Source organism: Loxodonta africana, chromosome 25, assembly GCF_030014295.1.
Source record: "Loxodonta africana isolate mLoxAfr1 chromosome 25, mLoxAfr1.hap2, whole genome shotgun sequence".
In the NCBI taxonomy this organism is placed as follows: Eukaryota; Metazoa; Chordata; class Mammalia; order Proboscidea; family Elephantidae; genus Loxodonta; species Loxodonta africana.
In genome coordinates this window covers 42,176,618-42,201,605 of record NC_087366.1, presented here as the reverse complement: position 1 = coordinate 42,201,605, position 24,988 = coordinate 42,176,618, and the positions used below count along the sequence as shown (strand labels likewise).

General features: G+C 43.8%; 1 protein-coding gene across 1 annotated transcript in view; it reads left to right on the top strand.

Annotated features, from left to right (window-relative positions):
- Positions 1-14,097, top strand: part of GREM2 (gremlin 2, DAN family BMP antagonist) — a 146,170-nt gene extending 132,073 nt beyond the window's left edge. Inside the window, exon 2 of the mRNA XM_010591038.2 lies at positions 11,187-14,097. Coding sequence (XP_010589340.2) covers positions 11,188-11,700 — 513 coding nt within the window. The 5' untranslated portion in view covers position 11,187 and the 3' untranslated portion in view covers positions 11,701-14,097. The remainder of the gene's footprint in view (positions 1-11,186) is intronic.
- Positions 14,098-24,988: the final 10,891 nt, after the last annotated feature.

The following is a 24,988-nucleotide window of genomic DNA, read 5'->3' as shown; positions in this document are numbered from 1 at the left end:
GCAAGGGCTGTCCTACAAGAATTTCTTTGCGAAACCTTATCCCATCCACCCTACATTCCTGATCTTGCCCCTTCGGGCTTCTTTTTGTTCCCAAAATTCAAAGAACATTTAAAAGGAACACAATTTGAGTCCTTTGAGGATGCCAAAACTGTGGTTTTGACATGGTGTAAATCAAAGAGCGCAGGATTCTTTCGGGAAGGGTTAGAGAGATGGAAACACCGCCTTCAGAAGTGTATAGACCTAGATAGAGGATGTGTCAAGAACCAATAGCTTCCCATTTTGATACTTTTGTTTAATAAAGGTTCTATGATTTTGTAGCAATACTTTTGGACTTACCTTGTATATTTAAATATGTGGTAAAAATGTAATTTCTGGATAGCGATTTGGAGGCACAGACATTTGAGACCCTGAGCTGTTCAGTCCAGAGTAATATCTGAGGGACTTGGGGTGGTTACACTGATGACATGAAATAATAACTAGGCTTTGAACTGATTGGACAGTTGCCTTTTCAGACTTAAGATTTAGTTTATTATGAGATTTTCCACCTAAACAGAGTAAAGCTTTCGTGCAAGGTGATCCTCTTTGGTGTCATGTTATTCTACCAATATCTTCAAGGGATCAGAAATACTAGAAACAATTCTTCTTACTACATTTATCAGGTCTTTATCATCTTTCCGAGTTTATTCCTAAACCAAAGTTATAACAGTAGGCTACAGAAGTGATCCATGAAAGACAATAAGATCTTTTGGATGGATTTAATATGTGAGAAGATAAGCGAGTCTCCAAATACCCAAATAAGAATGCTTTAAATACTAAAGAGTTTAAGAAAAAGACATTGCTATTGAGTTGATTCCAACTCATCGTGACCCTATAAGACAGAATAGAACTGCTCCATAGGGTTTCCAAGGCTGTAAATCTTTACAGGAGCAGACTGCCACGTCATTCTTCCTTGGGTGTTCAAGGCAAACTTCTGAAAATGGAAAGTCATGAGGGGATGGGGAAGGGGTTTGTGGACTGCAGAATCACTGTAGGAGGACTGGTCTCTTGGGCAACATCCTAAAATCTTTCTTTGAAAAAAATATCAGGGACAGCCTTATGGCTGCAGAGAACAATGCCACTGGCTATAAAATGCTTTATGGGTCACACATAATTTCTTCCTTCCTTGGAAATAAAAGTCATGATCTTTTTCTCCCAGAGCGTTTTTGGACTCTGACTGGATTTCAGTGTCACATTCCTCATAACAACATGGGACAGGGGGAAGCGAGCACCACTAGCACCATTTTACAGAGGGGAACCCGGAGCAGGAAGGGAGTGAGTCACACAGGGTCAAGACGTGGGCAGGGCACAGCCCAGAAACCCCGCTCCTGCTCCCCTTTCTGAGTGGCTGTGCTCTAGAGAGAGACAGCCATGTGTGGATATGCTTACAGCTTTCAAAGAGCTGCCCATCCATTTTCTTATTTATTTTAATGCTTTGCTGCCATCTTGTCTCAGTATTCCATTTCCCATACTGGGTTTATCCAAACAATTTTTTTTAAAGATTAAGAAATGTGCGCACAGGTACCCAAATGATACACTCGTTATCCAGAAGTCCGAGTAAGTGATGACAGTATAATTTTTTCCTTTGGTCAAAACCTTTTTAAGAAACATAATAGTTTTTCCAGATGAAATTAAACATCTCCTGGAACAAAATGATAGTTAGTGTTCCACTCAGGCAATGTCACTTGGAAAAAAAAATGAATGGATTTGGATTTGAATCTTCTGAGTCACGTGAAAGGTTCTGGTCATTCTTCTTGGAAATTGCAAGCCACCCCAGGTGCTCTTTTCTATTCTTCTCATGACAGCTTAGAAGATTTATGGTTAGAAATCCTTATTTTTCCTTTCTTAATATTTTAATTGCTCTCACATAAGATTAGTTGCTATCATTCCAGTTTGGCTGTATAGCCACTGCATTTGAGCTTGATGATCAACTTACTTGGAACGAGAGACGTGCAAATTAAAAGAATAATAAAGTGCCATTTTGAAACTCTCATCCATTGCCGGTGGGAATGTAAAATGGTAGACATTGTGGAAGACAGTTTGGCGGTTCCTCAAAAAGTTAAACACAGAACTACCATATGACCCAGCAATCCCAATCCTAGGTGTATACCCAGAAGAAGGGAAGGGTGGAATTCAAAGAGAAACCTGTACACCAATGTTCATTGCAGCACTTTTCATACTAGTAAGAATGTGGAAACAACCAAAATGGCCATCAACAGAAAACCAAATGTGATACATACATACAATGGAATATTACTCAGCCATGAAGAGAAACGCACGCCACAGCATGGATGAACTTTGAGAACATTGCGCTGAGTGAAATCAGTCCGTCGGAAAAGGACAAATTCTGTATGATCTAACTTGCATGAAATAAGCCAATATAGAGAAACCAAAGATTATTTGTTACCAGGGGTGGGAGGGAGGAGAAAAGTGGGAGTTTTGCTTGGGAGGCGCTGAGTCCATGTTGATGGTGGCGGAATAATTTTAAAAAGTATAGCGATAACGGTTGTACAGCTTAAAGAATGTAATCAATGTCTCTAAATCGTACACGTAGAAATTGTCCTCATCCATTTTCTTATTTAATTTCACACCTTGCTGCCATCTTAGCTCAGTATGACAGTATGTTTTGTTATGTATATATTCAGCACAATTATAAAAAATGCCATTTCCATCCTTTCAGATTAGGAAAAAGTAGTAAATCTGGTAACATCAAGTGTTAGCAAATCTGTGCGGCATCAGGGACTCACATATTGCAGGAGAGAATGCTGGTACAAGCACTTGGAAAGCAACCTGGCCAAAGTTAGTCAAGCTCAAGTTGTCCTGTGACCAAGCATTTCCACTTCTTGGTGTCTGCTCTAGAAAAACCCTAACAGAGGGGCATAAATAAACACCCACAAAAATGTTTAGTGAAGCTCTTTTGGCAGTAGTGGAAAAGTTGATGCAACCTAACTATCCCTCAGTAAGGTGAATGAATAAACTGTGCCTAAACATTCAACCATTGAAATAAATAGACTCCTCCTAAAAATATCCACATGCATAAATTCCCAAAGACATAGTTTTGAATAAAAAAGTTGCAAAAGAAGAGTATGACACTATTTCTGTAAAGTTCAAATACACACACATACACACTTTCATACACAAAATACAAGCAGTAAAAGCAGAAATAGGAATTACATACGCCAACTTCAGGGTGGTAGTCACATCTGCAGAGTGAAGGGATGAGAAAGAATGGGAGGATGAAACTTTAGCTCTACTGATATTGTTTTATTTCTTTCAAAATACAAAGAGAGATTGCAAATTGAAGATGAAAATATTAATATTGTCTTAATCTTGGTGATGGGTACATAAACCATCCAGTTGTCATCAAGTCGATTCTGACTCATGATGGCCTCGTGTGTTTCAAAGTAGAACTGTGTTCCATAGGGTTTTCAATGGCTGATTTTTTGGACCTAGATCACCAGGCCTTTCTTCCAAGGCACCTCTGGGTGGATGCAAACCTTTAACTTTTCACTTAGTAACTGAGCACTTAAGAGTTTGGCCACCTAGTGACTCCTGCAAGGTATATATAGCAGTCTGTTTTATTTACTGTGTTCCTCTATGTTTACAATGTTGCATAGTTAGACCTTTTAAAATTGAAAACTACGTTTGTTGAAGAAGAGCCTGACTTCACTGACTCAATCAGAGAGGGAACGTTTAGAGCAGAGGTAGGCAAACTCTTTCTGTAAAAGGCTGAATAGCAAATACATTAGGCTTTGCTGGCAGTATGGCATGTCTCCACAGCTCATGCTGCCATAGTTGAGCAAAAGCAGTTATAGGCAAAATGTAAATCGATGGGCGTGGCTTTTTCCAATACGATTTTATTTACAAAAACCGGCAGCAACTGGATTTGGTCCAAGGGCCATAGTTAGCCTGAGTTTACAGTTGCAGATCAGGGGTGTCAGCAGACAACAAATCTTAGGTTGAGTGGGTGATCCTTGGGTCAGGGAAGATCCACCCCTGTCTCCAGAATTGGGGAGCTAGGCCACCACCCTCCCAGCCTAAGAACCCCAGTCATGAATCAAGTATCATGGCAGTTGTTACGGGCGGTGTTGAGTCGATTCTGACTCATAGCGATGCCACGTGACAGAGTAGAACTGCCCCCAGAGGGTTTTCTGGAGCCCTGGCAGTGTAGCGGTTAAGCTGTTCAAATTCACCAGCCACTCCTTGGAAACTCTATGGGGCAGTTCTGCTCTGTCCTACAGGGGCTCTATGAGTTGGAACCAACTCGCCAGCACCCAACAAGAACACCGGGTTTTCTAGGCTGCAATCTTTATGGGAGCAGATCACTAGGTGTTTCGTGTAGTCACTGGGTGGGCTTCAACTGCCAACCTTTCAGTTAGCAGCTGAGCACTTAACCGTTGTGCCACCAGGGATCCTTTGTAGCAGTAGAAAAGCTGATAAACACAATCGCGAAGTCTAACATTACCTAGGTTTCTATTTTGGAGCTTTCTGCTTGGTTTTGATTTATTTTTTTCACTTGGATGGTGGCAACAAGTTCATCCCAAATGTGCCTACTGTTGGCCCTGAGTGCTTCTGAACGACCTTCCAAGGATGCCCTGGGATTACCTTAAAATTAGTCGCTGTTCAGTTGACTCCAACTCACAGGATTCCACATGTTTCAGAGTACGACTGTGCTCCAGAGGGTTTTCAATGGCTGATTTTTTGGCATTAGATAGCCTGGCCTTCCTTCTAAGGTGCCTCTGGGTGGACTTGAACTTCCCCTTTTGGTTAACGGCCAGGTGTGTTAACTGTTTGCACTGGCCAGGGACTCCAGAATTATCTTAGGTTTCAGAATATGTTTCAGCCCCATCCCATTCACCTCTCCTGCACAACCCAGTACTCCCTTGACCTGGCCTCTAAACTCAACAAGGTGACTCTCAGGAATGAGTTAACCTTGCACCCTTAACCTTGAGCCATTTGCATATACTTTTTGGGCAGGATAATTCACCCCTGCATGATCTTTTCCTAGAAATTAGGATGTTTCTTTTGTGGGCCCCCTCCTCAGGTCTTGACACTTCTAGGAAGGGCTGTTAGGAGGGGCCTGTTATGCTTTAGCTGTCCAGGTACTTGACGACTTTGGGCTGTTCCAGTATCTCAAAAGGCCAGACCTGAGGGTATCCACTTAGAAGGCCAGTGCTTCCACTACCTCTGTCTTTGCACAACAGCATTGGCCAGGCCAGTCTGCTGAGGCCATCAGCATTGACAGCCCTGGCACTCCTTGCAAACTGACAACATTGCAAGCCAGAAGGATAGTTAATAAAACCAATAGGATTTATTGACAAGTTTCTTCTGATACAAGCCAAACACAGGATGTGAAAGTAAAATAAACTATCCTTATACTGTCCTACCTGGCAGTTGTGACAACATTGTATGCTAAGCATTTCTCTGAGTCACAAAGTGGTTTAGGACAGAGCAGGACTCTGGAGGGCTAGTTCAGGTCCTGGCTGGGCCACGGGCGGTGCACACAGAAGGTTAGGGAACTGAAGAGGGAGGGGCGACATTCTCTCCCCAGTCCCCCCACACAAAGAAGGGCCAGTGGAGTATCTGCCCTTAGCGACAGCTGTCTTGATTGCTTTCACGCCCCTACCAAAAAGAGTCTACAACTTAAAAGGCAACAGGCCTCTTGCCTACTTACCTGTTCTAAGACTGAGATTCCATATTCCTTGGAAGTCTTACTGTTGCTGTGTGTGAAGGCAGAGTCCCTGGGTGGTACAAATGGCTGACTTGCTCAGCTGCCAACTGAGGCAACTCGCCGGCCAGCAACGGATTTAGCTAATATGTGCGAAGGAAAAAGAAATGAGATGTTAGAAAGGAAAGAGAAGAGAAAGAGCCTGGCTTGGCCCTGTGTTATTTAGCTTTCATGGGGTTCCTTTCCCTTTCCTGAAAATGGGAGGTTTGCTTTTCTTCTTAGGTTCTTGTGAGATACAGCTTCTAATGATGATGGCCAGATGTTTTAGTCCTTTTTTAAAGTGTTCAAAGAACGCATACTGTGAATCACCACATTTAATGTCATTGACTCTAAGAGTTTTTGTCCCAAATCCATCTAAGCATGTTTTAGTTTGTTCTGTTCTCCCCAACAACTAGGACCTGTTGAATGAAAACACACATTTTTAAGCCTATCAAAGATGCCTGGGAAGCTGTTACTGGAACTAGGATTCGAGGATCAGGCATGACTCTGTAAATCTTTCCTGGCTAGGACTTGCAAACTTTTGGGTGTGTTTACTCAGAATGTTCATAATTTCAGAAAATTGCTAAAAGGGAACCAGAGTACTTTCTTTTTAAGAGACTATTGAGATCACAAATCATTCAACAAATATAATAAGCTGTGTAAGCTGAGCGAGTCCAGTGTTTGATGTTTGCCATGAGTCTGCTGAAAGTGTCATCATTTTCAAGTGACACTTTGTGTAGGGAACTAAGGAGGCGTGAGAAAAGCCTTTAAAAACTTGGCCTGAAAACATCAATAATTGTGTTGGACAAAATGTTTTTACAAAAAAGAAAAAAAACCCAAAACAAAAAACCCTTCCCACCCCGTACTCTCAAATTTTTATTTCCCTTGCCTGATAACATACACATTTCCCTAACGCCTGGCACTTTCTGTGGAGTCCCCAAGTGGTGTCAATGGTTAACTCACTGGCTGCTAACCGAAAGGTTGGAGGCTTGAGGCCACCCAGAGGCACCTCAGAATAAAGGCCTGGTGATCTACGTCCAGAAGATCCACCACTGAAAACTCTATGGAGCATAGTCACAATCAACTCAATGGCAACTGGTTTTTGTTTTTGTTTTTTTGCCCTGTTGACAGTGTCCTCACCTGGAGAAGTCATTTTCAGATTTACAGCTGTTACTTCCTCTACAAAACCTTCCTGGGCTCCTCCTGCTCCCTGTCCAGATGGAATTGATGCCCTTTTCTCACATCCTCACTGTCCCCTCACTTCCCCCTGGGCTATTGGTGCTCATCAAAATCACCTGAGGCAATTCTTAACCAGGCAGCTCCCAAATCCCGTCCCAACCCTACTGATTCAGAATGGTTTTCAGTGGCACCCAGGGAAACTACATTCCAAAGCATCGGGGTGATTCACTGCCTACAAACACATGCCATTGTTCCCTTAGGACTTTGTGGCCCTGAGTTATTTGCATGCCTTTCTCTATCTTCTTAATTACAAGCTTGCTGAAGACAATGAAACACACACTCTTCATATTTCATTCTTGCCACGTGTACTGAATGCCTACTGTGTACGAGGGACTGCTCTCCGTGCAGGGGATATAACAATGAACAAAAGAGGTAGTCCTTCTCTCTTGGACCTTACATTCCAGTGGGGGAAGTCAGACAACAGAAAAATAAATAAGATGCTAAGACGATATTATAAGATGATAAATGAGGGAGGGAGGGGGTGTCCAGGTTGTAGCGGGGGTATACACTGGGCCTCACCAGGAAGGTGATAATTGAGCAAAGATGTGAAGACAGTGTGGGAGAGAGCCATGAAGATGTCTTGGGGAAAGCACGTGTCAGGCTCTAAAAGTAGAATAATTTGACATATTCTAGAAACAGAAGGGTGGTCTGTGTGCCCGGAGCACAGTGAGCAAGGGAGAGACAGGAGGGGAGGAGGCCAGTGAGATAAGGGTAGGGGAGATTTCGTAGGGGCTCATCTAACACTGTAAGAACTGTGCCTGTGTCTTTGAGAGAGTACTGGAATTTACAAAGTCTAGTACAGAGCTTGGAGCCATGGTGGTGCAGTGGTTAAGAGCTCAGCTGCTAACCAAAAGGCCAGTAGTTCAAATCCACCAGCCACTCCTTGAAAACCCTATGGGGGTAGTTCTACTGTATCCTTTAGGGTTGCTATGAGTTGGAACCGACGCGACAGTACACAAAAACTACTCTGTCCTGTAGGGTCGCTGTGAGTCAGAATTGACTCAATGGCAATGGGTTTGGTTTGGTTGTTTACTACAGAGCTTGGAGTCCCTGGGGGACTGTTAATGAGCTTAGCTGCTAACCAAAAGGTTGGAGGTTGGAGTCCACCCCGAGGTGCCTCAGAAGAAAGATATGGTCACCTACTTCTGAAAACTCAGCCACTGAAAACGCGAGGGAGCACAGTTCAACTCTGACACACATGGAGTCGCCGCCATGAGTTGAAAGTGACTCGATGTCAACTGCTTTATTTCAGTGCTTGCTCCGGAATAACACAGTATTCAACAATAGCTGAAGAAAGAAGGAATCGTCTGCTCCATGTTATACAAAGGCCATTTGTGGCTTAGACTTAAACTAATGGTAGTGACACAGAGAAAGTATTTTAAACATAGATATTTTAACATAAATATTTTTAACAAAGAGGCAGCTGTATTAACCAGGAGCCCCCAATCCCAGAGCCAGGATGCCTGAATTCAAATATTTCACTGACTGGCTGTGCCATCTTGGTGGGTTACACAACCTCTCAGTGCCTCAGTTTCCTCATCCATAAATGGAGAGAGTTAAAGTACTTATTTCAGAGAACCCTGATAAATTTATACAAGAAAGGAAACTCTAAAAGTGTCTGATAGGTTTGATCACCCAATAAATATTTACTATTATCATTAGCAGAGCCCTGGTGGCAGTGGTTAAGAGTTCAGCTGCTAACCAGCTTCAGCAATTTGAATCCACCAGCTGCTCCTTGGAAACCCTATGGGGCAGTTCTACTCTGTCTTGTAGGGTCGCTATCGGTTGAAATTGACTGGACAGCAGGTCAGGGTTTTTTTTTATTTTGGTTTATTATCATTAGCATAGATCTAAGGCATTTTCTATAACAGTCGGAGGAACTTAATATATTTAATATTAAATTTTAGTCATTTATATATGATGTATATACGATTAAGCCTGGGCAGCACAAATGGTTAGGCTTAAAAATGTGTGTTTTCGTTCAACAGGTCTTAGCTGTTGTTGGGAGAAAAGACCAAACTACAACCTGCTGAGATGGATTTGGGACAAAAACTCTTAGAGTCAATAACATTGACTCTTTGAACATTTGTCAATAACATTGCATTCTTTGAACATTTTAAAACATGTCTTAAAGGTCTGGAACATAGGCCTGGTAATCTGCTTCTGAAAGATCACAGCCTTGAAAACTCTATGGAACAGTTCTACTCTGCACACGTGAGGTCGCCATGAGTCGACAACAACTATAATATTGTGTGTATATCCAGCAGTGCCGGATATACATACAATTTTATAATTGATATATATTACATAACTATAGAACATTCTGTGAAAACCCTGGTGACATAGTGGTTAAGAACTACAGCTGCTAACCTAAAAGGCTGGCAGTTCAAATCCACCAGGTGCTCCTTGGAAACTCTATGGGGCAGTTCTACTCTGTTATATAGGGTCACCATGAGATGGAATCAACTCAATGGCAATGGGTTTGGTTTTTGGTATAACATTCTGCAATACAGAATTTTTACAGGCCCATGTAAGGTTGTACATGTTAAAGAGATGAGCATCTCACGCAGTTGTTAAAGTGGAAAAATACACACAGGGTAGTGAATAAACATGAATATGATGACTTTGACGATGACAATGAGAGTTTTGCTGTAAAAGGAGGTGAGAGTCTTCTCTATGGCTGAATACTAGTGTTCCCTGAAGCTATTTGTGAAAATTTAAAAATTAAATACCTGAACTAAACTCAGAAGAAGTCTTTTACCTCAGCCAGACTTAGGTTTGCTTCCTACAAGACATCTTTTGGATAACATAAGAATAATTTCTCTCAGAATTTCATTTCTGCTCGACTTGGGTTATGGTATCCTAATGGTTGGGCCGAAGAAAGAATCCATCCCAGGAGGTAACCTCTGCATTGGCATAAGGCAGTTTTAAGATAGTCTTGGAAATATCTTAACTCGTGACTAGGAATTGGTTTTCACTGCAAAAATTTAATCCATGATTCACTTTATTTGATAATTAAATGTTTTATTTTTATATGTAATAGTAAACATAGATATAAATATTAATATTCCTCCACTATGTTCATTTATAACTTTGTTGTTGTTGTGTGCCATTGAGTCAATTCCAACTCCTAGTGACCCGACAGGAGAGAGCAGAACTGCCCCATAGGGTTTCCAAGGAGTGGCTGCTAGATTTGAACTGCGGACCTTTTGGTTAACAACCTGAGCTCATAATCACTTTGCCATCAAGGCTCCATTTCTAACTTCATTACTCATTTTTAAGAAACCTGTGACCCACCCCCACCTTTACTTCTTATTTATTAATTTCATAATCATACCCATTTCATAGTGGTAAGTTTTGACAGCTCTGGAGGCAGATGCCTGGGTTCAAATCTTGACTCCATTACTCAGTGGTCGTGTGACCTTGGGCAAATTACTCAGCTTCTTTCGGCCTTAGTCTCCTTCACTGTAAAATAGAGATAACAATAATAACACCTCTTCTTTCAGGAGGCTATTTTGAGGATCAAATGAGATAATAGATGTAAAGCACATAGGCAGGGCTTGGCACATACTAAAACACAGCAAATGTTGGCCATTGCTGTTGATGGCACTCTTCGCACACTAGCTTGGGATAGTTCTTAACGGCCTTTGCTTTTTAATTCTTCTGTCGTTGTTCTAACGTGTATGTTTTCTAACTATATTATAAAATACTAACCATTTTGTCCACCTCCTTGCCTTTTAGGATATCATCATAGTTTTCAACCAAGCCAAGCAAACCCCTTGCCATCATGTCAGTTCTGACTCATGGTGATCCGGTGTGTTGCAGAGTTGAACTGAGCTCCACAGGGTTCTCTTGGCTATAATCTTTAACAAAGGCAGATCGCCAGGCCTTTCTTCCGAGGCAATGCTGGGTGGGTTTGAACTGGCAACCTTTTAGTTAGTAGTCTAGTCCAAACTGTGCCATCCAAGGACTTCATGGCTCTTTATGAGCGTACTGCTCAGTAAGTGCCCACCTCCTGCTGCCCCTGGGCAGCCAGTAGCCAGCCGCACCCCACCTGACTGCTGCTCCTCCTAATAGACCCGAAACCAGCCCGCTGGGGTGAAGTCGATTCCGACTCCTAGCGGCCCTATAAACATAAAAGGAAAACGATGCCGCACTCAGTCTCCTGTCCGCATCAACGCCTCTAACTCTTTTCTCGTTGCAGGATGTTCTGGAAACTTTCCCTATCCTTGTTCCTGGTGGCCGTGCTGGTGAAGGTCGCCGAAGCCCGGAAGAACCGCCCGGCGGGCGCCATCCCCTCGCCTTACAAGGACGGCGGCGGCAGCAGCAACAACTCGGAGAGATGGCAGCACCAGATGAAGGAGGTGCTGGCCTCCAGCCAGGAGGCGCTGGTGGTCACCGAGCGCAAGTACCTCAAGAGTGACTGGTGCAAGACGCAGCCGCTGCGGCAGACGGTGAGCGAGGAGGGCTGCCGCAGCCGCACGGTGCTCAACCGCTTCTGCTACGGCCAGTGCAACTCCTTCTACATCCCGCGGCACGTGCGCAAGGAGGAGGAGTCCTTCCAGTCCTGCGCCTTCTGCAAGCCCCAGCGCGTCACCTCGGTCCTCGTGGAGCTCGAGTGCCCGGGCCTGGACCCGCCCTTCCGACTCAAGAAGATACAGAAGGTGAAGCAGTGCCGGTGCATGTCGGTGAACCTGAGCGACTCGGACAAGCAGTGAGCGCCCGGGCGCCCCTCCGCCGGCGCCACCGCCCTGTCCCCGCCCTCCGAGCTCACTCACACGCTGCCTGGTGCCCTCCTCAGCAGCAAGCACGTCTCTCGGGGCTGACGGTGTCCTTGTCACAAACGTGGACCGCAAGTGGAGCTTTGCTGATGTGTGCCTGACCGACCCCGGGCCCCACCTGCCTCCCCAACCAGGCTTTGCGTGAGGCCCGAGGGCAGATGGTGGAAAAGCCCCCAGCCGCCACCCGGCGATCAGAGAGGACTTTTCAGGTGGTGCGCTGTCAATCCGGCAATGGATGTTTCCACTAAGTGGAAAGAGGAAGATCCCCTGGCCCCACCTTACACTCCAGCTCGCCCCCTTGCCGGTGAAGTGAAGGACGCCTCACTCTTCTAACCGGCCCCTCAACCTTCCCCTGCTGGTCCCTGGACCTGTGGCTGGGAGGCTTCGCTCTTGTGGTTTGAGGACTGCCCTCTGCCGCTGCTGATATCCGTGGACCGGGAGTTCTCCTAACAAACCCGAAACCGAGAAGAAGTCTGGAGCCACTTGGATCATGAAGTGGGCTCCCCTGGGGACCTTGCTCACAGCGGCCCACGCCCTCCCGCTCCCCGCCACCACGCCTCTTCTTGGCCACTACTCCTCCCCATCTGGGGACTAAAGATGAACTCTGGTGTGCATGCTCTTTTCGCTGCGGTTAGAATATTATTATCCACAGAGGTCTCTATATTAACGCCGGTTTTATAATTGACCTATTGTAAAGAGCTGTTAAAAAGTATTATCGATCTATCCATGTATCCTTTCACGTGTTTGACTCTGGCTTTTGCAGCATCTTTCTGAGTAAGGACCAGAGGCAGTGATGACCTGCCCAGATTACGCAGAAATATCGCCTGGTCAGCAGTTCACTGTCATGCATCTATTCTTAGATTGGGCAGGGAGATGGGAGGACTTGTAATTTCACGGAAGGTACTCAAGCATTGCAGCATAGTGTGGGAACTGGGTTGGGGTGGATGGGCGCAGGGATGAGGACTCGTTGGGAAGTTTTAACCTGAAACTCAAAAGGCCTTACCATGTTTAACATACATATGTGGGGTGAGGAAGGTAATTATTTCCACTGCCTTGACACCAAGCAAAAAATATTTCCCGTTATATCAAGAGGTGGGTCATTTTGTAGTACAGGAGGAAGTAAGGGATAAAATATGTAGAATAGGAACCTAGTTGCACTGTCCTTCAGAAAAACAAGGAGCTTCTTTTTCAAAGATTGGACTTTAAAAGCGTGAGTAAACACTAGGCCATCTTTCATTTTTGTAATGAATTGGTGACGTTTCTACGATGTGGTCTCTTAACACAAGGGAAGTTGACATCAATTTATTTTCCTGCAGAATTATACTTCCTTTGGGTAAAAAAAAAAAAAAAAAAAAAATTTTTTTTTTTTCCTTTGGGTAGGTTGGTTAAATTGCACCATGAAGGCTTTCCTGGGAGGATGTTTATGGACTCTGTTAAATGTGAATGAGATGCCCTTTGGTGGGAGTCAGTATACTCTGAAAACCTCTCACCGGTGATTCCGAGGTGTGCTCCGGCCAAGGGATCTCAGAAAGGCCCAGTTCCCTGATATGTGAGAGAGGCCTTCCATGAGCTGCTCTGAGGGCTGAAGCTTTCAGCCATTAGAGAGTGAGAGTAGATCTTAGAGACGTTTCCGTGGAGAGCCAGGATTGGGTCGGGTGTGGGACATTGGTGAATCCATTTCCTGTCCTTGCCTTGCAGGTTTCATTGATGTCGCTTCCGTAATACCAGGAGGCCTCAGAAAAATAGGCTGTTGTAAAGAGGCTTAGCTTCAGAAATGGGTAAACACAGCCCTAAGTCAGAAGGCAGCAATCAATCTAAGTCCTTGAGGACTGGAACCTGGGAATGAAATGAAAAGGTGGAGAGAGTGTCCAAGTTCCGAATTTGCATTTAGTGGAAAACCACAAGTTAGACTTAGTGGCAGAACGTGCAGCAGAGAAGCTGTGAAGGGAGGAATTCCACAGGATGGTAATGGAGTGGAAGAGAAGGTGAGTGGAGAGGGGCCTCTGGTCCAACTACAAAGCCAATCCCCGCTCTTTGATTAGCTGCAGAACCCATGCAGATAGGGGAAGGATTCGTCTATGAACTCACAGAATACAAACATGAGCACACTCTTTTTGAGCCCATTTGTGAGTGTAGCCATCAAAGCAATATGATAATGCTGCAGTGTGAAGCTCCTTCTGGGGGTTATTGTTTGTATAAAGTTTACCTTCTAATGGCTCAAATTGTATTTAATTGTTTTTTGTTTGTTTATAAATGAAGAAAAAGCTCTAAGTATAATGTAATTATTTTATAGGTATACTATTAAGTTATAGAACAAATAAAGATACTCTAGGACTATATGTGATCGTGGCGTGATGTGCCATAGAGGCGACATTCTGAAATTGTGTCCGTGGACATGGAAGAAGCCCTGTGCATTCAGGATGCTTTTGTCCAGCCACAGGGAGTTCAGCCCCTAGCCTACATCGTTGAGGCCTGGCATCCTCAAAGAATCAAAAGCAGACATCCAAGAGCAGAGGTGGTGGGTGGCTTTCAATCCAGAGGGACCCCATGCTGGCCTCTGGGAGTTTCCAAGCCTCTTACAGTTCCCCAGCAGCTGATGACAGAATTCTTAACCCAATCTCCCTATGCTCTCTGCATAAGAAATAATGAATGAGGAAGCCTTGGGGGGACTGCTGCAAATAGAAGTCCGTTGTAAGCATCTCCTTCCCTTTAGCAGCCCAGAGCACCTCACCGGCTCCTTCAATAAGCCAGAACTTGTCCTAACTTCTGTCCACTTTCTCATTCACTTCTCACAGGTTTCAACACTTCTGAATTTAAATACTTAGTTTCCCAATGTCACCATCTTTTGATTTATCTTCCATTCAAGGAATTCAATTATTAATAAAAAATAAAAACCATTATAAAATTATACATGCTTGATTCACAGTATGGACTTCATAGGAATAAAATTCTGCTCAAAAATAATTTCATGTTAGTTAACCAAATGTGACAAAATACTCCACTTCTTAGTCGAAGATATTTCCATTCACTTGTTTCTGAAGTTGCTTGGTTTATAAGTTATAATGTCAATGAAAATGTAACTTGCTATTGATTGAACAACTTAGAATGTATGTATTCCTAAAAGCTTGTTTGATGATTGATCTATTTATTAATGTCTACATGGGAGATAACCAAAAAGGCCAAATCATAAATAATACAATTAAAACTTGTTGGTCACCATGTTATCTTCTAAATTCTCCTAACCCCTACCCTTGCCACCCTCTTCACCCAGACCTACTGCCACTGCTTCTCAGGAAGAGCAGACAACCTGTGCCCTTTACCAAAAGGGAAATAGGGGAAACCCCGTAGTTTTTGTATTGTTGATGTTTGTACCCATGGGCATTTCTGGGTTGCTGGCTTTTCTAATACTCAATCTAGGATATAGAAGGCAAAAAAGAAACCCGTGTAACTCATTGCCATGTCATCCCGCAAGTCCTAAGGCACTTAGTTGGTCTGCTTTCTTTTTTGTACCTTTTAGAGTCTTCTTATGTTTGCTTTATTTACAAAGTCCAGAGTTTTCAGCAGGAGGAATAAGTAGAAGACATCATGCAGGTGATGTCCGCACCTTGTCTGGAACCAGAGGTCACCAGCATCTTTATGAGGTTTACCACACACTCTCTGGGGCATATTTATCTTACCAAGACCTACAACATACTTGCTACTTATCTCTCATCTGATCCTATTACATGATATCACTGATATGGTGGATGGATATAATGTTTTGCAGAATGTCCATAGCATCTGGGTCCCTTCAGGCTGTATTTTCACAAAGCGTGAAAGAATTTACATAGACCGGGGGCAAGACCATGAATATATGCTGTAGTCTCTCCCATGGCAATGCAAATTGCATCCAACTCTCTTTCCTGATAGATATGGCAAAAAACACACTTGCCAGCTCAAAGTGATGGCACGAGTTTTAATCTCTCTAGCAGAGATACCTCACTGAGCACAGTACGTGCAATTGGGGCTACTGCAATGTCACCTGCCGTGTTTCACCTGAGCTTTGCAGGGCCCAGCCTGGCGAAATAAGTATGGATACAGCAGGGGCTGCTACAATAGAAAAGTCTTTGCAAGTTTAATGAATTTTTCCCCATTTTCATTAGAATGCAGAATTGTTTTTGATTTACTGTTTTTACTGGGGTGAGGGGTGCAGTTTCAAAGGTCCTTCCCTACTACAATAGCTCTCATCTCAGAAGTCAAGGAATCAATGTGAGGGTTTTTTAGACTACCAAGGATGTCTCTTTCAATTATGTATTAAAAATGGGGAAAGGCCTGCCAGGGTGGTCCATAGAACAAGTGGGCCCATTGAGAACCATATCTTGGCTAGGGTTCTAAAGTCCTTATATGCCCTACTCTAATAGAGGGCCAGGGTATTTTGTTAGGTCTCTAGGTATAAATTCAGAACCAGTCTTCAATAATTCTCGAAAGCCCTAAGTATTCTTCTTCCTCAAAGCACATTTACCTGAGTAAATTGTCATAGGTCCCCTAGTTAAGGACTGAGGGAATCATAAATGAGTATATCTGCCCTAGTATTGCATAGTCCTAACTCATAAAGAACCAGCCTCTCCTTCAGCCAGTGGGTCCCAAGTGTGTTCTGGAAACCAAGCAAAGGACTGTGACTTTTTATTGAGACACTGCCTCCTGCCTCTGATCATCCATCATTGATTTCTTTTGACTGTGTGAATTAATCAATACCCTTGCTGGCAGCCCATCCATCTTGCCCCAGGTGCCCCATGTTCTATTAAACATCTGCAAGTTGGGACTCTGGATGCTACTCCAATCCTGCCTTCTGTCTAACACTTGTGCCCATGTTATTTCTGAAAGCTAAACACTGCCAATCTCATGTCTATCAGGGAGCCTAGTTTTGTAACAGCATCTCTTCTGCTGGCTCTGGTCTGCAGACGATAGCCACGACTGGACTTCTCAACGAGGCTGGAGCTCCTCTTACCAGCACAGTTATCATTGCTTTGGGAAATAGAGAGTCCTCCTTGGAACATAGTTGGCTGGTTGGGTTTTTAGCTTTACGTAGTAAATTCATTGTAGTATACTCACTTTTCTGAGCCTTTTGATCCCTTCCTCCACAATCCACAATGGGAGTTCCTACATGTCTATTTCATTTAGTAGGAATCCTACTTTTTGTGATTCTCCAAGAGCCATCCCAGCAGTGTGCTATCGCCATCTCCTGGGATATTTACCAGGGTTAAATCTTAGATCATGGAAGAGTGGCCCCATTGCAGTAAGCACCCCCTTATCCAACTTTATGTTCTGTTCCCCTTCCCTGATCTAGCACCCTCGGGATCCAGTCCCAGGCTGACTCTTCTGGCTCCTGCAGCCCCTTCACTGCATACTCCCACTCCTCCTTAACAGGTCCAGCTTATCCCCATAGTGCTGTGCCAGGATTTGACCCATGTTTATTAGCCTGATTGCCAGGAGGGAAATGGTGTATTCTGAGGGGGTTGAGTATTAACTTGTGAAGCACCTGCCTCATTGAGGCCTCCGCATGATATAGAAGCAGGGGTGGGGCCTAACAAAGAGTCTATCAGGTTCAGGGGAATTTGAGGATCTGGGGGTTTGAGATTTTCCACAGTTTCTACCCAGGTATCCCCATCCAAATCTTTGAGGTTCCACTCCTTCTTTTTTAGGGCGCTAATCTTGGCGCAGGAGTCTTGCCGAGGCTGAGAATTCAAACTTCTCTAAATCAGCACTACTCTTACAATGCAGTCCTCCAACTGCAGGAGACTGTTGTCGTTTGCCATGGAGTCAGCTCCAACTTAAGGAGACCTTACACACAACACAGCTCAACATTGCCCGGTCCCGCACCATCTCCAGGACCATTGCTATATTGAGCCTATTGTTGCAGCCACTGTGTGAATCCATCTCATTGAAGGTCTCCCTCTTTTTCACTGGCCCTCTGCTTTACCAAACACAATGTCCTTCTCCAGCAATTGGTTTTTCCTGATGATGCCTCCAAAGTGAGCAAGATGAAGTCTTACCATTCTCGTTTCTAAGGAGCATTGACTGTACTTACTCTGAGACAGATGCAGAAGACTAGGGTTTCATTAAATGCTGCCAAAGAGACCCTCTGGTTTTTAGATGCTGACTGAATTCATGATTAATCACCCGGAGTCTGTTACTTTCTCTCTTCAATAAATCAATGAGACTTGGAAATAGACACCCAATTCCAAAGTCCTTATTGTTACCTGTCCCTCATACTTATCAAGCTCCTCAGCTATTGGGTCAGCCAGTGAGTCCCCTCCACCAGCATCGCATCCCAGTCAACCCCCAGTATAAGTCTCAGCAAAGCACTACTGCAGGACACCAGAGGTTGTCCATATGCCACCTACTAATGACAATGTCGGGGCCCTCAGCCCTAGCTGGCTGATGAGTAATCCACCTCCAAAATCCTGTTTTAAAATATCCTTCCTCAGACCACTCCTGGAACTATCTTAGATTGGATTCCCTGGGAACAAACTCTGAGACAAATTGTTGCGTGCAGAAGGTTTATTGGAGAGAGTTTTCAGGATGTGAGAAAGAATCGTGCATCTGGAAAAGCAATTTGATTGCAACTGAAGCCTCAGCTGATCCTACAAGGAGTATGGAGCTGGGATGGCATTTCAGAATTTTCCCAAGTTGAGGCAGGGAACAGGCCTATGCAGGGGTGGATTATCCAATCAGCAATGTAAGCACAGTACTCACCTTGCTTACTGTACCATCTATAGTGAACAATTTCACAATTTTTTTTTTACCACATCAAAGATTCTGCCTCTAGGTATGGCTGGCATCTCTCTCCCAACCCCACAGCACCTTCCTACAGAATCAAAGCCTCTTTTCAAATTTATTTTTGGGGATGAATGACCCAGTAAGGTAAGCATGGGCTTACTTGTGCTTACTGACTAATTGTAGTGAACAGTTTCACCACACTTCAAAGATGTGGTGAAAGCCATCTGAAATTGTTCACTGCAGATGATCTGGTAAGCAAGGTAAGTGCTATGCTTATCTTGCCTATTGGATAATCCACCTCTGGGCCTTCTTACCCCACATCAACTAGTCACTGGCCACAGGCGACTCCCAGGTGGGTAACACATTTTCCCCCACTAAGAGCAAGTCTCAGTGAGGGTCCTGGCTATAAGCCATCTGCAGCTGATATTTTCAGCTGGAGTAGAGGGATAGGGGAAATTCCTGGGTGGTACAGATGGTTAACACCCTCATCTGCTGACCAAAAAGCTGGGGGATGGAGTCCATGCAGAGGCACCTTGGAGGAAAAGCCTGGTGATCTGCTCCCCCCAAAAATAAGCCATTGAAAACTCTATGGAGCCCAGATCTCCTTTGACACATATGGGGTCATCATGAATTGGAGTTGACCCGACGGTAACTGGTTTTAAAGGGGTGGGGGTGTATCTGTTTTGAAGAGGGTATCTGGATAGAGTATGATAATAATCACCTTAGTGTGTGTTGGAGGGCAGAGGTGGTTCAGTGGTAGAATTCTCGTCTTCCATGAGGGAGACCCGGGTTCAATTCCCAGCCAGTGCACATCATGCACAGTCACCAACCATCTGTCAGTGCAAGTCTGTGTGTTACTATGATTCTGAACAGGTTTCAGAAGAGCTTCCAGATTAAGGCAGACTAGGAAGAAAGGACTGGCAATCTACTTCCAAAAATCAGTCAATGGAAACCTCATGGATCAAAACGTATTGATCCACAACCTATCATGGTGTAAGACAGGGCAGCACTTCGTTCGCTTATGGGTGGAGTCACCATGAGTTGGGGTCCACTCAATGGCAGCTAACAACAACCACAAAGTGTGTTTTGAGGAGAAGCAAGAGAGCAGGAGGAGAGGGGAGACAGAGAAGTGAAGTGGATGGAGGACTTAGGAAGTGAGGCTAAAGAAGTCCCACTTGCTCTCACAGGAAGTAGAAAATATCCAAGATGATTGGGGGAGCCCTGGTGGCACAGTGGTTAAGAGCTCAGCTGCTAATGAAAAGGTCAACAGTTCAAATCCATTGGCCATTCCTTGGAAACCCTAAGGGGGCAGTTCTACTCTGTTCTATAGGATCACTATAAGTCAGAATTGACTCAACAGCAACGGGTTGGTTTCTTCGAAGATGATTGGGAGGAGGCCAGAATTGGAGTACAGACAGGCCAGTTGAATAGCACAAATGTTGACATAGACTGAAGATGACTAGAACCAGACAAGGTAAAAGAATTGGATCTGAAAAGAAGATACAAATATGTGAAATATTTGTGGACTTTGGCGACTAAAGAGGAGTCACCCTGAAGAGATGGAGAGCTTGATATCAGTGAGAACCTGGTGCTGGAAGATGATGAGGTAGGTTTTTAATAAATGCTGAGTCTACAGGGACGATAAAATAACCTGAATGAGACTTTCCCATAGGCATTTGGAGAAGCAGGACTGGAATTTGAGTGAGAATCCAGACCTGGAAAAACTGATATAGGAGCAAAAAGACCATGATGAAAATAGATGAGACTCTAAAAGAACAAAGTAACCTTAGAAAATACTCCTACCAAAACAGCTAGGGAAAAGAGAAAACATCCCTCAATTTTTTTGTCTGTACACTACCTGATAGAAAAAGTTGGACCTCATTACGTTTACATTAAACTGACTCCCCTGTCTTGCTGTGCACAGTGTTTCTAACCCTTCCCTCCTATCCCCTCATGCATATCTTTGCTGCCACAGAGCATTTTAGATCTTCTTCATCTCCTTAGTGGCAAGCCTCTTTGCTATGCCACTTCTTCCTGATAAAGCACTGATGACTCTAGCACCACCCTCAACTCAAATTCTAGACAGGAAGGAAAGTGTATTACACCAGTACCGGGTGCTATTGAGTTGACTCTGACTCATGGTGACCCCATGTATGTCAGCCTAGAACTGTGCTCCACTGGGTTTTCAATGGTTGATTTTTCAGAAGTAGATCATCAGGTCTGTCTTCTGAGGCACCTCTGGGTGGATGCGAAAATCCAACCTTTCAGTTAGCAGCTGAGCATGAACCGTTTGCAACACCCAGTAACTCTGTTAAATTAAACCCAGTGCCGTCGAGTCGATTCCGACTCATAGCAACCCTATAGGACAGAGTAGAACTGCCCATAGAGTTTCCAAGGAGCACCTGGTGGATTCGAACTGCTGACCCTTTGGTTAGCAGCTGTAGCATTTAACCACGACGCCATTAGGGTTTCCTAAAAGGTACGAGGAAAGCAGGCTGCCTCTTCTGAGACTCGAACTCAGAATCTCCAAGTTATGGGAGTGATGCGCTGCCCACTGTACTACAGAAGCACTGCGTCTGTTAAATTCGGCACACATAAAGTCTTCCAAACCATCACCTTCATCTGTAAATTTCTGCTGCCAGGGCATTCTGCATCCAACAAGACCATAGCTATTTGAAAGGGTGCAATTACCAATTTGTGGGGAGGAGGTACTGGGTATCAAATTATGAATTGAGTGTCTAATCAAGGCTAGAAACTAAATTTTTTTGAAACTTTAGCAAAAAGTTTTGAAACTTACCCAAATATATGCTTTTGTAGTTTCTCACTTTCTGTTTTTGTGGTGGTATATTTTTTTAATTTTGTTTTCTTTGAGGAGCCAAAGAATACACAAGTTGTGTTAACATAGGCCTCATGCATGTTTTTCCGTGTGCTGGAAGGCACTACGATGATGGGGCCTATTCCTGGATCTACCTCCGAATTTTGTAAGCTAATTATTAAAATTTCTGATTCTCACTCTATGCTCGAAAAATATGAGTTCCTTAACTTAAGGTTATGCTACCTAATTAAAGATAACATGTACAAAGTGAAATAAAGTGAATATAGGGTATGAAATAACAAGGATTGTGAAGTCCACCTTAGAATAATTGAACCCCATTATAATATGGCTTATCATGACATAGTTCAAGCACGTTGCCAGTTTACAACTCTAAAAGCCTAAAACCAACAGGAAAATTTCATCCTCGATTAGCCTGTAAGGTGTGGCTTGGCCCTATGATCCATTACATAGATCAGAAAGTGGTGTTCATCTATGCAAAATTTGAGGGACTATGATAGGATCATAGCTGTAGACAAGACACGTTTACATAGAGTCCATGAGGGCTCTATGTAAAATTGAGGTGGGGGGGTGGTTTGCATAAGGATTACCAAAATGGGCCTGTTGTGAAATAAAAACTCCAATATTACTGTAACAATCAGACCACCATCAGAGAAAAATGTGCCCAGTGGCTTACAGACCACCCAGGCTTTTTTTTTCTCATTCATGCCACAGAGTAACAGGGTTGGCTTGCTCTTCTTGCAAGTAACTCTCCTATTATGAGAATTATCCTAATCTTTGGGGAGGTCATCTGATAGAGTTGCTATAGTAACGTACAAAAATCATAAACAATCCAATACACATTGCCTCCTTGATCCAACATAAATATCTGCATAGGTGTCATTTGACATTTGAAATGAAATACATTTCCAAAAGTTAACTATAAAGTGTTTCTTTATTGGCTTTTTTTTTTTTTTTCACATGGAACAAAATCTAAAAAGGTGAAAGGAAATAGCAGTGGAAAATCTCTCCCATAGCACACCAGTGCTCCTCTCTATTGTTCGTTGCCTTTTAGCTCATTCTGACTCATGGAGACTCCATACGGTTTTCAAGGCTGTGACTTTCAGAATCACACAGTCAGGGCTTTCTTCCAACATGCCTCTGGATGGGTTTCAACCATCAACCTTTCCATTAGTAGTCCAGCAATCCACTGTTGTGCCACCCAGACACTCCTTCCCTTCTCTGGGGAGAGCCAATATTAACAGTCTCTTGAGAACACCACCAGAAATATTATTGTCTGTAATGTTAGTTTTTGAAAAGCTAGCAATTACTTCGTCCCTTTTTTTTTGCATAAATGGGATCGATCTTACTGTATATACACTATACGCATGGTTTAAAGTCAGGAAAGGTGTGCTTCAGGTTTGTATCTTTTCACCATACTTATTCAATCTATATGCTAAGCAAATAATCCTAGAAGCTGGAGTATATGAAGAAATGGGCATCAGGATTGGAGGAAGGCTCATTAACAACATGCGTTATGCAGATGACACAATCTTGCTTACTGAAAGCAAAGAGGACTTGAAGCACTTAATGATGAAGATCAGAGACTACAGCCTTCAATATGGATTATACCTTAACACAAAGAAAACAAAAATCCTTACAACTAGACTGTCTTAGGCTGAATTCTCTAGAGAAGCAAAACCAATAAATCATATAATATATATCCAAAAAAAACCTCAAACCCATTGCCATCGAGCCGACCCCAACTCATAGCGACCTTATAGAACAGAGTAAAACTGCCCCATAGAGTTTCCAAGGAGCGCCTGGTGGATTCGAACTGCCAACCTTTTGGTTAGCAGCCATAGCTCTTAACCACTACAGCACCAGGATTTCCATAATATATATATAGAGAGATTTATATCAAGAAAATGACTCATGTAGTGGTAAAGGCTGGAACGTCTCAAGTCTACGCATGCAGATCAGGATAGAGGCTTCTCCTGATTCACATAGCTGCGGGGGCTTCTGAACTCAAGATGGACAGGTCAAAGAGCAGGGCTCTTGCTCACAGACTGTGAAGAGAGACAAATCCCAAGATCCAGAGGTCAAACAAATAGGAACCAGCGGCAGGATTCAGAGAGACCAGTGTGACGCAACACTGGAGCTGAACCATGGAGAGAGCTGACTGCCTGTGTGCGGGAGGCTTCCTGGTGGAGTGGGGTGCCTCTGGGCACTTATCGGTGAAGCTAGGTTTGCCAACCCATGCAGCAAGAGAGCTGACAACCTATCAGCAGAAGTTTACTGGTGGAGTGGGGTGCTTCCAGGAACATAGCAGTGGAGCTACAGAGATTTGGAACTCTTGCCCCAGTAGGGCAGACTTGGGCAGAGAGGTACAAGGGGCCCAGAGGCCAAGAAACCAGGAATCAGAAGCTAAAGAGACAAGGAGCACAGGAAGCTGAGCTCCCTCAGTCTCAAAGGGTATGGCCATCATCTCTGAGGTTTCAAAGGGTGGAGCCATGGCCTCTGGTGTTTCTAAAGGTGATGTTGACACTCAGATGGATTGACTAGGAGAATGGTGTGCCTAAAGCTGAAGAAATGGAATTACTTTTCCAGTGGACCTGGAAGGTGTTGCTGAAGCCCAGAGCTGATGGGGTCTTGACTCAGAATCTGCAAAGTGTGGCAATTACCTAGAATCTGGAGGGCAGGGCCGTTGTATAAATGGTCTCAGAAAACAGAGGATTATTTTCCAGCCTTGAGGGCTAATGTAATGTGTTCTGCTGACTTGCTTGATGCCTGTTATCCCTTCTTTCCCTCCAATTTCTCCCATTTGTAATGGAAATGTCTAACTTGTGCCTGTTCCACCTTTGTAATTTGGAAGCAGATAACTTGTATTCTAGATTTCACAGATGAAGAGGAATTTTTGGATTTTGGACTTGGAGTTGATTTAAGACTTTTGCTATGATATGATGATGTGAATGGAAACCCTGGTGGCATAGTGGTTAAGTGCTATGGCTGCTAACCAAGAGGTCGGCAGTTCAAATCCTCCAGGCACTCCTTGGAAACTCTATGGGGCAGTTCTACCCTGTCCCATAGGGTTGTCCTGTGTCAGAATCGACTTATATGGCAGTGGGTTTGGATGGTGTGAATATGTTTTACATGTGGCAAGGACATGAATTTTTGGAGGTCAAAGGGTGGAATGTCATGGATTGAATTGTGTCCGCCAAAAATATCTGTATCAATTTGGCTAGGTCGTGATTTTCAGTATTGTGTGGTTGTCCACGATTTTGTCATCTGATGTGATTTTCTTGTGTGTCGTAAATCCTACCTCTATGATTTCAATGAGGTGTGGTAGCAGCAGTTATGTTAATGAGGGAAGCTTCACTCTACAAGATTTGATTGTGTCTTGAGCCAATCCCTTTTGAGATATAAAGGAGAGAAGCGAGCAGAGACACACGGGGACATCATACCACAAAGAAAGCAGCCCCAGGAGCAGAGTGTGTCCTTTGGACCCAGGGTTCCTGCACTGAGAAGCTCCTAGACCAGGGAAAGATTGATGACAAGGATCTTCCACTACAGCTGACAGAGATGAGAAAGCATTCCCCTGGAGCCGACACCCTGAATTTGGACGTGGAGCCTACTAGACTGTGAGAGAATAAA